Source organism: Ambystoma mexicanum, chromosome 8 (assembly GCF_040938575.1).
Source record: "Ambystoma mexicanum isolate Mex_15411 chromosome 8, UKY_AmexF1_1, whole genome shotgun sequence".
Lineage (NCBI taxonomy): Eukaryota > Metazoa > Chordata > Amphibia > Caudata > Ambystomatidae > Ambystoma > Ambystoma mexicanum.
The window spans coordinates 212866092-212880507 of NC_090929.1; the positions used below are offsets into that span (position 1 = coordinate 212866092).

Consider the following 14416-nt stretch of genomic DNA (forward strand, 5'->3'; position numbering starts at 1 on the left):
GATGGTTTCACACCAACGACGCCACGTTTCGCTTTTAAAAGAAGCAGAAACATCAAAGATCGGCTGGTACACACGTACCCAACAGAAAAATCCACAACCAATGCCCAAAACACCCTGTGGCATCTACCTCCCGTGGTAGGTCATTACCGCTGTGGCAAATGCTCAGTATGCCACCTAACTCATGACCAAAAAGAAATATCGCTCAATGGCACTGTTTGGAAATAAGACCTTTTCTAATTGCCTCACAAAATGGAGCGTCTACTTAATCAGATGCCCGTGCAACCTATATTATATAGGTAAAAGCAAGCGTGAAATCCGACAAAGGATCTGTGAGCACAGGTCCTGCTTGAAAAACAAAATAAGAGGACAAACCAATGGTAGCCCATTTTGCTAAAAAACAACATAAACACACAGAACTGAGATGGTGTGTGATCCAAACCGTTGAAGCTAAAGCAAGAGGAGGTGATAGAGATCTAGCACTAAGGCAACTAGAGCAGAAATGGATACACCGTTTGGATACGGTGAAGAATGGGTTGAATGTGGCCATAGAATAGAAACTATTTTTCCGATACCCCCCCTCCCCCCATCTCTGTCAGAAAATGTCCAATAAATATCTGTATAGAACCCCGGTTTTTCGAGAAACACTCCAAGACTGCCAAAAAATTGTTAAAAAATCTGCACAACATGTGATGTACTTGTATGACAATGGCAGGTTCTGTATGATGTATCCAAATATATGATGTAAATTGTAATCGACAATATATGATGATGTAAAAATATGACACCAGTAGAAAAAATGTAAGAAGTTGATGTAATATTACGTGTTAACATACTGGGATGTCACTGTATTTCATGCGACAACTAAGCGCACAGACAATACCCGTTCACATAGGAAATTAGACACAACATGCTATGACGTGTAGTAGGCATCGGCCCTCAACTCACACATATTAGGCATGCCTGCGATAGAGACACTACTCCCCAATGACAGTGAGGAATACACTACTTACTCGCGCATGCGCGGCCATAATTAAGGCACGCAAGAACAAGCAAGATTAGTTTAAATAGATCCTACGCATGCGCGTAACTGTAGACGCCGTCGACGTTTCAGCGAGCTACAGTTACGAGAATGCAAAGGTAAGGAAACAAAGCAACTTGAGAGTGGTTTGCCCGCCTGCACTGAACGAGCGCACTTACGCTTTTAGAGGGAGCACCCTTTTTTCAAAATTAATAGAGGTCCCACACGGTGAGCACACAGCCGTCATTAAGATAATGTGGAATACCCACCCACTTGACATCAGGCTTAAATACGTAGTAGGCGCTAAGCCTGAGCATGATACTGAAGTAGAAGTATCAACACGCCGATTTTTTGTAAATCAACATCACAGCCCTAGGCTTCTTGCAATACGAGTAACATAAGCGCAGTCCACCAGATATTTATTTATCTATCCTCTTTTCAGCCATTGAACTGACTAGCACATCCTAGAAGCACAGGATCCAACGAATCCAGCGCACAGACGGCGCAGCAAGCAATGCACTCTCATCAGATTCAACGCTAACCTGTCACACCGAACCACTACGGCACAGGTAGGACAATGTCCAAGCACACGAGTACAGGATTTTCCCTGTAGAGACACACCCATCACTGATCTCCTATTTTACCTACTTATATTGTAGATGTCCCAACCAATGTGACAGCCCAAGTCCACTGCATTTGTCCTGAAGACGGCACCAGATACAACAATAATAGCTGAATGCCAGAAACACCATTCATGTGTCGACCAGATAGATGTGAAGTCAACTAGACCACATTTAAAGTCCCAACCTTTACTAACCCACACTATGAAACACTGACAGTAAAGAACCAATGTATGAGGTTGTTTATAATGCCTTAAATGCTGAAACCATCCACGATTATTTAGGTTAAGCAAAAAAGGCTTCTGTCAACAGCAGTGTGATGCAACTTGTTTTAAATTCAAATACAAATAAATGTAATTGTTCCGCATACAGTTTGGGTGTTCTCATATGTGCAGACTAACTAACAGAGATCTGTTAATTGTGTGCTGGACCCATAACCGGCCAGTGTGAAACAGGTGGGGTAGCCTAGGTTCTTTTCTGGGTGTAGAGTTTACAGGTCAACTGCTCGCCTTTCGTGTCTTTTGCTAGGACATTGAGGTTTTCCTCTTACGTTGCGATGCCTGGGTGATCTCGAAGGGGGTCTGTCCGTTCCGTCAGTTGGGTTATATAGGGGGGACTGTCCAAGGAAGTAGGGCAGTACTAGGAGTTGGGTGTGTGGCTCGGCTGATTGGGGCTATGAGGAGGAGGGTAGCAGGGGTAGTGATTGGAGGCAATTACTAGCTTTTGAGGCTGTTGGGTATGCTTGGGTGTTGGGTGGCCTAGGAATCATTTATGGTAGGTACTGATAGAGTCCCCAGGGGTTTGAGATGACAAGACAGTGGGAGCCTAGGTTTCACAGATGTTTTAATTGAGATACTCAATTTAGGATCTCAGAGTGTTGGGGGTGTGGGGGGGGGTTCCTAGGTTTCGGCTGGGCCAAGCAATAAGTTAAATCACCTCGATTCCTGAGATTTAGACGCCAGGGTGGAGGACCTGGCTTCCCAGAGAGGCAGGTATTGGTCAAGTACCAAGATATGGGACACCTGGGTAGCGGGAGGGAGGCCTGTCTTTCACATACGGTCAGGCAGTAATTAAATTCCTGAATTGGCTATGCATAGACAGCAGGAGTAAGGCCTGGCATTCACAGAGGGCTAGTGGTATTTGGAATATCTAGAATTGACAGACCTGGACTTTGGTTCAGAGACCTAGGTTTCAAGGAATTGCAGGCAGTACTTAGAACACCTAGATTTGAGACAGCTAGACAGCAGGAGAGCCATCCAGGTTCCAACCAGTAGCAGGCAGTAATTCGAACAATTAGATTTGAGACACTTAAGACACCTAGATAACGGGAAGGCCTAGATTTCAGAGAATGGCAGGCAGTAGTTAGAACACCTAGGTTTGAGACACCTAGACTTGAGACACCTAGATAACGGGAGAAAGGCCTAGGTTTCAAACATTAGCAGGCAGTAGTTAGAACATCTAGAACTGAGAATCCTAGACAATAGGAGAGAGGCCTAGGGTTCAAAGGGTAGCAGGCAGTAGTTAGAGCACCTAGAGTTGAGACACCTAGACAGCGGGAGAAAAGCCTAGGTTTTCAAGAGTAGTAGGCGGTAGTGAGAACAGCTTGATTTGAGACCCCTGGATAACAGGCCTTTCTCCTAAATTTCAGAAACTGACAGGTATTAATTAGAACACATAGACAATGCGAAGGAGGCCTAGATTTCAAAGAGTAGTAGGCAGGAATTAGAGTAGCTAGACTTGTGATACCTAGATTATGGGAGAAAGGCCAATGTTTCAAATAGTGGCAGGCAGTAATTAGAACCCCTAGATTCGGGATACCTAGACAACGGGCCAATTTCCAATGCGTTAGACTCACGCTGATATTCACAGTACTGTCCCAAGTGGTGCAGGCTAGTGTTAACAGTGCTATCTTAAAGTGGCACTCTCTAGATGTGGCTCAATGCAATATTAACAATTTCCACGGCATGCGACACAGGTCAGTATTCACAGTACTCAGCGTGAGGCTCTCTAGATGTGGCCAACATTCAGCAGTCCAGCATTAAGGCTTAAACTCTTTTACAGGTTCTGCCTGTGCCCGTTTAGCTCTTAATTTCAATGGCCAGAGCACAAATTTTATTTAAAGCGCGGAGCGATAGCGAGCCTTTCCCATTCCTCAGATGGTGCAGTGCCTCACTATCATCTGATATTATACATCATATTCTCCCCAGCTAATGTCTTCAGTTATGGATCCAGTAAAATGTCCAATTCTATCTCCAACAGTGATGCCTCAGTTCTCTTACCTCACAACACACAAAAGCGGCAGCCTCCCCCACCAACCACCGACTCAGGCCGCAAATCGCATCACACTTTGCACTGACGCGGGCGAGTTATGGCCTCTGTAGCATAAAACCGGCGCCACCAGCACTGTGCCAGCGCTAGTGGTGGTGGGAGATGCAATTTAAATCTTCTGCATCCCGTATACCCTCAACACAATGCAGTGTAGAAATGTCTCTGCACACAGCCCATACTTGGACAAAGGCCTTCCCAGAGCAGCAGTATTATATATATAAGAATGTCTCACGCAATACAATGTATCGATCTTGCAATCATCAATAATATTGTTACAAAAGTTAAAATTCTGAAAATAAAAGGTAAAATAGTCACAATACTATTAAAAGGGGTACTCAGTATATGACATCATCATATACCACAGACAACTGAAACCTGTTGAGGTACAGCTCACCAACCATCAGTGCACATGCATGGGAGCAACACACAGGCCCACAACAGGCACCATGGCATCCTGCCATGATATTCACAGATCCTAAAAGCAACAACTGGGGGCTGTGAGCTGGGTGCATGACGTTACATGACAATGCAAATACTGAATGATCCCACATGCTAGTACTGCGATTGCCACACATGTGAGACAATACCAGTAGAATGCATGCACAGAATTTCCATCAACATGCCATTGTAAAAGGCAACACATCCACGGTGCTCTATGACTGACACCTTTGACGTTGCAGGTGACTCTGGATACCCCCAGCCAACATGGCTCATGACACCTTTGCGGGATCCACAGACACCACAGGAGGTGCCTACAATGAGGCACATATCCATCCCAGACTCTGTATTGAGCGGACGTTTGGCCTGTTAAAGGCTCATTTCATGTGCCCAATGGTGTGGAGGGGCATTGATGTACAGGCCTGAAAAGGTTGGACAAAACTGTGCTTGGCTGTGCCATGCTGCACAATATATGCCTCAGGCTATAGGTCTGTCTGTGTACATTCCGCCCCCTGAAGTGGAGGACACACTGCCTGTGGCTGATGCAGTGCCATGCAGTAGGTGGGAAGAGGGCAGGGATGGACGTATGGCATGCCAAGAACTCATGGACAATTTCTTTTAGCACATTTAAATCTACATGCTACGCATCACTGTATATATTGTCAATTAAAGAATCAAACACATGTACACAAAAAAATTATGTTCTAGCATTGGTTCAAGTGAACTGATATTTAATGCTGAAATGTGAACACCCACAATCCCTCTAATAAAACATCCCCAACGCAACCTCCTCCACCGCTTCCCTCCCCACATCATCCCCAACACACACACACACACACACACTCCCCCACTTATCACACTTGCCCCCCCCCCATATCCCCACCACCTCGCCTGTGCCGATTTCATACAAGAAAAACAGTCACTTGCGTGTCGTCTGTGCGCATGCCAGCATCTGGCTCCCCCATCACATCCTCAGTGGCCGGCTGTTGGGTGGTGGTTGCAGGTTCCGGGGGTGCAGTACCTGCAGAGGTCTCATCAGATGCCATGGCTGCGCTGGCACGTGTGATCCTGCCCGTTCTCTTCCACTTCCCATCGCTGGGCGGTGCAGGGATGGTGGCTGTTGGCATTGGCCCGATTGCTTGGCCATGTGGTGTGGATGTGCCTGCATCCTTATCCTGCTGCGTCACATGTGAACCTGTTGGACGAGCAATGACATGCCGTTACTCATCATGCATACTTGTAGGTGGGCTTACGAGTAACACATGCTACATGGTGTAGGGACATCCTACACATGTGAACTGAGGCATATGGTTGATTGCAGGCCTATGCATATGGCCACTGCAAGGTGAGGGCAGTGTCTGTTGAGGGTGTACTACCCATTGGCATCTTCCAATGGGCCTATCTGTGCTGAGGAACACATGCTTGGGATGGTCATTTGGCCTGTGCATTGTTTGGTGAAGGGAAAGGGGGGGCATTCAAACTCACCGGATCCAACTTGGCTGCTGGCCCCGGCCTCTGCACTCCCGTCTCCCTCGATCCCCTCCATGTAGAAGATGGGGCTCTCCTCCTCCCACGGGGTCAGGACGAGCGGGTCCATGCCACCACCTCTTGTGGTCAATGACTCCTGCGGACCCTGCAGGAGGCGGTCCCTGCCATTAAGGTCATTCTACCTCTACCTGTAGTCCTCTTCATCCTGTGGGACTCTGCCCACAGCTATCCCCTTCTAGCAGATGGCAGGCTTATGCTGCACAGAGGTTTTGCAGTGCCGAGAGTCATAAAGATCCTTTGCATGGGCCACCACCTCGTAAACGAGGACCTGCAGCTCCAACTCGCTGAATTTCTGTTTTCTGAGCCTATGATCAGGCGCCTCCCACTTTGCTTTCTCCTGTGACATCTTTTCCCTCTCCTGTGTGTTTGGATGGCAACAAGAAATGGGAGATTGAGAGTGGATCAGCGATTGTACAGCGGCAACGGCAATTCCGCCAAATATGGATGGAATTACTGCCGTGGACCCAGTTTCGGCAGTAATTCTGCCAGACGGAATTACTGTTACCGCGAATGGTGTATGCATGCTCCTGCCAATTTGTAATATGGCAGTGATTCCGCCTGACATCACAGCGGTAACAATAAATTCTACTGAGGTGGAATCACCGCTGTTTTACCACCCAACTCGCAAGGAGCCCCCCTCTGACCTACGGCCTGGAGAGAACTCTGCAGCCAGGAAAGCTGGCCTATCACAGTAATATTGACAGAGCAGTGAGCCACCTACAAGCATCACAGGATGGGAGTGGCAGAGGCTGTGTTATGACCCGAGTAATAAGGCTTCAGACCTGCGAGACGGAATGTAGTACTGTACCCTTCCTCGCTTGTCAATGCCTGTCCCCATCGCCTATATACAGACTGGAAAAGTGAGTGTCTACTTTAGAGACACTATGGGCTGTGACGAACCGGGGGATTCAGTCACTTCTCCGCAGGGGGGAGCATTCACTGTGAGACTGGGGAGGCAAGCCTGATACCTAATACCCTTGTTAGGGGTAGAAGCAAGCAGGACCTCACCGGGAGGGCCTCCCCCATGGGGAAAAAGGACAACCAACCCAATTATAACTCATTGTTTTCTTCAGATTAGTGTTAATTAGCAAAGGATCAAGTTGATGTTTGTTACCGTCATGTAGAAACCTTGAATATACCTGAAAAGAAATACTTGTCTAATACTGAGACGAAGAAAACCATGCAAGTAATACAGAGTAGTAATCCAACAGAGAAGAAGGACTTTGACGCTCTGCTGGGGAAGTCCCATGGCAGCATCATAAATCAGAGGGGAGGAGAACCGAGAAGAAGATAAGCCTGGAAGATCCAAATCAGCTGGGAGAGCCAAACTGAAGGAGGTGGCAGTTCACAGCTTCAGGTGCCAGGAGGAAGCTGGCGTGCAAGAACAAACATTAAATTCTCAGGGAAACGAGAAGCTGGGGCACTGACTGAAGGGCCAAGGAGGGACCAACTGAAATGTGGTAGTGTGATCGAAGCACAGTGTAGCATGCTGCATGAGGAGGAAGCAAGGAGCAGACAAACAAACCCGACAATCACCAAAGAAGACCCATTGCAGACCACAATCCCAGTGACGTGATCCATGAGAAAGAAAGGTAACACAGGGGGAGCGGGAGTAACAAGTGGTTTAGGTCGAAATGACCGGGAAAAAAAAGGTTGAAGCGACCAAAAGTTCTAAAAATGCTACCACCAAAGAATCGAACACCAAAAGTTCGATCCTCTGGTGGTAGCATTAAAAAAAAAACAACAGGGGCTGCGGGGGTGTCCCCCGCATTGCCCCGCTCACTATACTTTATGGTATAGTGAGCAGGGGCTGCGGGGGATACCCCCGCAGCCGTCCGTTTAAAAAAAAAAAAGAAAAGGACCCTGCAGCGCCAGTTCCCAATCACAGAAGTGAAAGGGAACTGGCGCTGCAGGAACCAGCGTGAAGGTGAAGGTAAGTGGGGTTTGTGTATGTTGGTGGTGTGGGTGGGGGTGTGCTGAGGGTGTGGGTGGGGGGTGTTATGGGTGTGCTGAGGGTGTGGGTGTGATGCCGGAAATGCATCTGAGGGACAGGGCCTCTGAATCCTTGTCCTTTTTCTGTTTTTACCGTGTGTTCTGTCATGTTTTCTGCCCAGGAGTCCATGAGGGACTCCTGGCAGTGCAGCTCTCTTTTGGTTTGGTGAACAGACCCATGGGATACCCTTATGGCACCCATGGGTAGGGGTACAACCCTGTGCCCCTAGTGTATGTTTTTGGGCACCTGTGGGTGGCCCACAGAGCAGGGTATGGGCTGGTGGCAGCTCCATGCTGAATTTGACAGGTGCTCTGGGTGTCCTCCATTTTGGGATACCCAGGCCCTGCCATTGGAATCAGTTGATTCCTGATAGGAAACAAGATGGCCCCTGTGGCCTCTTGCTTTCTATTGCCGGTTATCTTGTTTTTCCCAAAGTCCTGGGAAGCCCTGACTCTGTCCCTTCCCCCTGACTGGCTGTTGGGTGGAAGTTCCATATATGGTGTTGTTGTGAAGGCCCAGCTAGACTGACTGGAGCCTTCCCAGTGACTGTATGTTGTGGGTACCTCCTGTGGGTGGGACCTGGGTGAATGGAGTGTGTGACCAATATACACTCCTTGTTGTGGTTGTCTGGTTTCTGGCATGAGAGACAAAGACTGAGACAGCCCTGCCCGAAACTGGCCTGAATGCAGTGTGTAGTGTTGAATGGCTGGGTACTTGTCCCAATCCACATTCCTTGTTGTGAGTGTCTGAAAGGGAGGAGTGTGGCCTGAATGCACTGTGTGCCTGATTGGCTGACTGACTGCATGAATGCCCTTCTGTGTGATTGGCTGCTGTGTGTGTGCCAGCAGTGTGGATGAGAGACAGAATAGTATATCTGGGGACCTCTCACCACTGGAAATTGTTCAGAAGCATTCAGAAGCTGAGTCTCCACTCAAGAGTAACTGGATTTGCTGATCCTCGACGTCCAGCTGGAAGAAGAAGACTTGCTGTGGCATTTGCTTCGACGGAACTGAAGGTTGTCGAAATCGTCGAGGACTGACCCGAGAGAGGACCTGGTAAGGCGCCCTCTTCCCGTGCTCCGAGGGACCATCGAGCACCGCTGAATCTTCGCCGAAGCGCCCTGGAAGTCAGACCCTCGAAAGGCTGCCGACCCGAGACGGGACCGCCGAGGAGATCGAAGTGAAGCACCCGGACCTCGACGCTGTCGAAGTCCATTGCCGTCGACCAGGGTTCGCAGGTCTGTGTAACCGCTGGAGGCCCGTCGAAGTTGTGTTGCCCAGCCGTGGGAACCACTTGACGCCGTGCCGCCGACGACCGGAGCCGTCCGCTCCTTGCCTAAGAACATTTGACTCGAAGGACTCCCTCGTCCGCACCGTCGACCGCTTTTGCCCTGCCGGAGAAAGTCGAGGACGACCAACGCGCCGAGGAGAATCCGCCGGTGGGTTTCCCGCCACCTCACGATCCCAAAGACTCGAGCGACTCGACGCCCTTGCTGGGCTCCCGTCTCTACAATCTTTGCGGTCCAGAACTATTGTCATCGAGGTGCCCCGCACACCTCCGCCTTGCAGGACGCCGACGCCCCGACGCCGACGAGCACCGCTCGGACGAAGCTGCCGCCTCTTCGACATCGTTCTACCTCGTTTGTCGACGGACGTTCGACGCCCCGTGCCTCCCGCTTGAAAGGGAAGGCATTCAAGAAGGGCCGTCGATTCCCCGTCGCCGAACCCCGAGGTCTTCGACGTTTCTCGACGCCTCTCGACGATCCGTGACTCCTGCTTAAAAGGGGGTCATTCAAGAAGGATCTGTCGACGCCTCTTCGAAGAACTCGACTCCACCAGGTACATTGGGGGGGGTAAAAACATTGTAGGAGAGAATAAGACTGTTGAACAATATATGGACTGGGCTTGTGTCATATCCCTTTATTTTACAGGTTGCCCAGGTGGGGGGATCTCCACACAGAACTGTGTCCAGTAGCTAGGGCCAGTATTCTGCCTATTGTTTCAACCATCTTTTATCTCTCCTCTCTCTATTGCTGGTTTCCTTCTTATTGATCTGTGTGCCATTTTTACAGTATTGTGAATGCACTTTAATGAGGTCTAATATTAGTGGTACCACTTTAGAATTGTAGATATTTATCATTATTGGTTTTCCTGAGCACAAAGTGCGTTGTTGTGATAAGTGTACATAACCCTTGAATATTAATTATATAAAGACTGTGTTTTCAGTAATACAGTGTGTGGACATTCCTTTGTGGGGGGCTTGGGGATACACTGTACTTAAGAACCAGCCTGCATCACCTCCTGAGAAGCTAGGCCTTGATTGCTCGTCCATTGCTACCACAATCGAGAATCTTGGCTGGGGTCCTCTGTGCCTCTCCTCTACCATATAGAGAGCGGAAGTACAGACCCCCCCACCGGTCTTGACAGTGGGTGGGGGGTGTTATGGGTGTGTTGTGTCTGTGTGTGTGTGTGTGTGTGTGAGAATGTGTGTTTTGGCAAATTATCGGGGCTGAAATGTCCAAAAACAAAGTGTTCGAACTTTTGGTAATTCGAACATTTCGTTTTCGGATATTTCAGCCTCGATAATTTCCCCTTCGGTCAAATCACTGGGATTCTAACAAGTGGAACATTCATACTCATCCCAGTAAGGACCAAGTACGGGAAATGTTTGATAAGACTTGCACTCATACTGGAACAGCTATTCTCATCCCAGAAAGAGTCAATTTGTGGAAAAAAGTAAGAATAATTACTGGAGTACTCCCACTCGCCCCAGTAAGAAAGAGTACAGAAGAGTGGGAATCAGTACAGGAACACTCCTACTTGTCCCAGTAAGTATGAAGTGGTGGTGAAGAGTGGGAATCAATAATGCAACCTTTATACTCGTCCCAGTAACGTGGAGGAGAATGGGAATCATTATTGGAACAGTCTTACTTGGCCCAGCCAGTTAAAAGAGTGGACATTGAATAGAGAAAAAGGCTCAAGTTTAACAAACAAGAAAAGAGATAACAGGGGGAAACCAAATGTAAAGGACACGGTCGAGAAATTGTAGAGCCCAATATCTGAACTATACGACTTTATAAAAGTAGTTACCAAGAACTACCTGCAAATACTTTACTAAAGTGAACTTGCTGAAAAGCAGCCGATAGGAGAAGGGGGGTCATTCTCCTGCACCTTAGTGTTTTTGATAGTGGCAGGGACAGGTTAGATTAGTGTGGACTGAGGACAGATCTTACTTTTGGACTCACTGACGATCACCCTAGTTAGTTTGTGTTAGGTAGCGAAAACCTATAGTTTAGGGAAAGTCAGGTGTCTTACACTTTTCTTTTAATAAAGAATATTCCAAAACAGAAGACGAGAATCCTTAGCCTCGTTCTGACCCACCACAGGGCTTAGGCACGTCTTATATCCCCGAGACTTAAGCCTAGGATTTAACCCTAAAGACCCAACAGTGATATAGCCTACTAAGCCTGAACAGACTCATATGCAGAAAGCTGTAATTGGAATCTGGATGTCAGAGGACATCCCAGTAGTGAAAAGGGAAACTGGCACCTGATGCCGGAAGCAGAGCAGATGAGACTGAACTGCAGCATGTGCTCACAGATCACCATCACTGCAAACAATTGTGCAAACAATGCATGCAGCAATGAGTCTGGAGAGTAGTTAGCAAGAAGGGGGGGGCGAGATAGAAAGAGAAAGAGCGAGAGAATGTGAGGAAGTATGAACAGCAAGTGGAAACAAATCAGGGGAACGAGTCCAACAGGAGCCAATATCATCTTGTTAAGAGGTACGTGGAACTACAGGAGAGCCTGAGGGGGGGAGTCATGATCCAGGAGTGGAAAGTATTGGTGGTCCTGAGTCAATTTAGTATGCTTCACAATTGCTGCAGAGGAGCTGGACGCACTTAGCACCCTGAAAGAAATAGAGCTGCTTGCCAGGCAATCACTATATCAGTTTCGCACACAAAATAGTGTGGGAAAGTCACAATATCCCTCAAGCTTAAGAAGATACAACTAACCCTTATTAATGTGAAGGCACTATACTCCTAACAAGTGAGCACTATAACCCAGATCAGGAGGAGGTGGGCAAGACACTATTTGCCTGGCTGGAATACAAAATGAAACCTGGGCATTATAGCTCTGTGAAAAGTGTGTCAAAGAAACAGATGTGCACTATAACCATGCGATTGTAACCTGAAAGAAGGGGCTGGGTACTACTTCGCTGCAACTGTTGAGACCATAGAACCTGAGGGAGATCATCACTCTCTATGACCAACCTTGACACTGAAATCTATCCCAGAGGGAATCACTGTGTTTAGTTTGAGAATAAGCTGAAGACTCCTGCAAGAGGCAACTGTGGCGAACCAAAAGGACTCTGACCAATGACTGACATGTTCAATGGTGTTTTATTTTTTTAATTCAATGAAAAATGCCTAGCTTGCCCTATTTCTATGAGGGAAGTTCCTTACCTAGAAGTTGTGCTTGTCAAAAGAATAAATTAGTCCAACTCCTATTCTGTCAAATGGCCCTACCACTTTAAGAAAAAAACAAAAAGGAGGAGGCTGAGCAGTGACCTCTATCTTCAGATTCTGCCTGGAAAGTTCTCAATGTGTGATAAGACAGTTCATAATCTTCCTACAGATTTTGCTTGGTCAACAGATTAATATCCTCTGGATGGTTTCCTCTTCCGCTGAAAAACAAGGATTCCTCTCCGACCAATATCCCCAGGTTCAGCTAGGTGCTTGAATCTCTCCACGTCCTTTTGAACACTGTTCGCTTTACAAAGACTGTGGCTCTTGGACTCCCCCAAGACCTACAGTCCACTGGTAAACTTACTTTATCTCAAACTAGGTAATTCACATAGGGCACTTTCCCATTCGGGTTTCTCAGGATCCTGTAAGGAACTCATGGTGGCAACAGTAGACAGACACAAGTGATCACAGTTCAAGGGTTCAAGGGTATTTATTAAACTGTATAAATGGGCAAGAAAAACATCTTATCTAAACCTAAATCTAACATGGGAGTAAGGTACGACCATCAAATAATAAGGCAGTCCTAGTGGCGTCTTGTCAAATAAAAAGGGCCTATACTAAAAATAAATAACTATTGCCAATCTTACCCTAATAACAAGTGTGGGATAATGTTCATCAGAAAAGAAAGAAGTGTTCACAAAATAAGTCAGGATGGTATAACTGGGTTTTCCACTCCCATGTTTTTTAGCATGGGACAAGGTGGGACTCAGGCACAACACACTCCCGTGCTTCTACAGCACAAGCTTAGTTAGTTTCCAAATTATCATGGCCTTATGCGGCCAATTCTGTGGCCTCAGAGGACCGGATGTACTTTTAACAACAAACAAAAAGTTCCTTTCAGTACGTTAGGCAAGAATTGATGTAGTAACTGAGACTACACAGCACTTGTCTACTTGGTATTATGTAACCCACCTTTTGGTATAGGGCTGTACTACACAAGTTGGTAGTCTGACTGAGCAGCCAGGCCCTTCTCAAGAGGGGTATGTGTGAGATGTAGACGTGTAGCAATGAAATTCGCAAATACAGGTAGCCAAGTAACACTTATAATGATGTGCTATTTATATAGCGCCTTAATCCAAAGCGCTTTACAGAGCACATATTTACATACAATATCACCCAACCGAAATTGGTACTCATTTAGTGACCTCGGAAGGATGAAAGGTTGAGTTGGCCTTGCCGGGATTCGAACCTGCGACCTGCAGATCATGCTCAAATCGCAGCAGCAAGCCCTCAACCCGCTGAGTTATCTTATACTTAAGGTTTCAGTTATAAATAGTTATTTATCTAACATCAGATTTTAAGTAAGCGTTCCTTAAAGGGGGCAAGATATGTAACCAAATATACTTTAAAATACTGCTCCAGAATCAGCATATGTTTAGTGGATACTCTTTAGAGATGCCTTTTACACACTTTCTACACCCAGAGGTGACTTCATTCACAAGGACAGCAATTGCGTTTATATATCACTAGTACACTTTGCAGATTCTGAGGTTGCAGAAAGGAAAGGTTAAAAGGAAGGAAAAAAGGTTGAACAGGTTCTCAGGGCATGTGATTATACTTAAATCTTCTAATGAAGGCTAGTCAAAACCTTTCCCAGCAATAACAGTCTAATAACAAGTTAACACCTCAGAGGGACAGAAAATATCAAAGTCAATGGACTAGAAGAGTCTGCAGAAAGCCAGGACAGTAAGCTAATTGGAGCACAGTCTATGGGGCGGAGGCACTCGTAGTTAATAAAAGTCTTGCACACAGTTAAGAGAGTTTTGTAGAAATCACTTGTAGTGTCACAAGCTGTTACACTTGTGGAAAGCATAGTTGGAATCAATTCTAACAAAAGTAGCCACTGCATATATCAACTGGATAAGAGCAAAGCTAAAGACACTGAGGTAAGTACCCCAAGTCTGAACAGTACCTCTGGTTGGAAGAAGAGTGGTTCAACTGAAT

General features: G+C 46.9%; 1 protein-coding gene across 2 annotated transcripts in view; it reads right to left on the reverse strand.

Moving 5' to 3' along the window:
* BRD3OS (BRD3 opposite strand) overlaps positions 1 to 14416 on the reverse strand; it is a 73520-nt gene that overhangs the window by 41771 nt on the left and 17333 nt on the right. The window contains exon 2 of one of the 2 annotated variants that reach the window (XM_069609621.1): positions 5426 to 5599. In XM_069609621.1, the coding sequence (XP_069465722.1) occupies positions 5426 to 5599 (174 nt within the window). Of the gene's footprint in view, positions 1 to 5331; positions 5600 to 14416 lie in introns of both variants that reach the window. The other variant, XM_069609622.1, reaches the window with a different exon arrangement.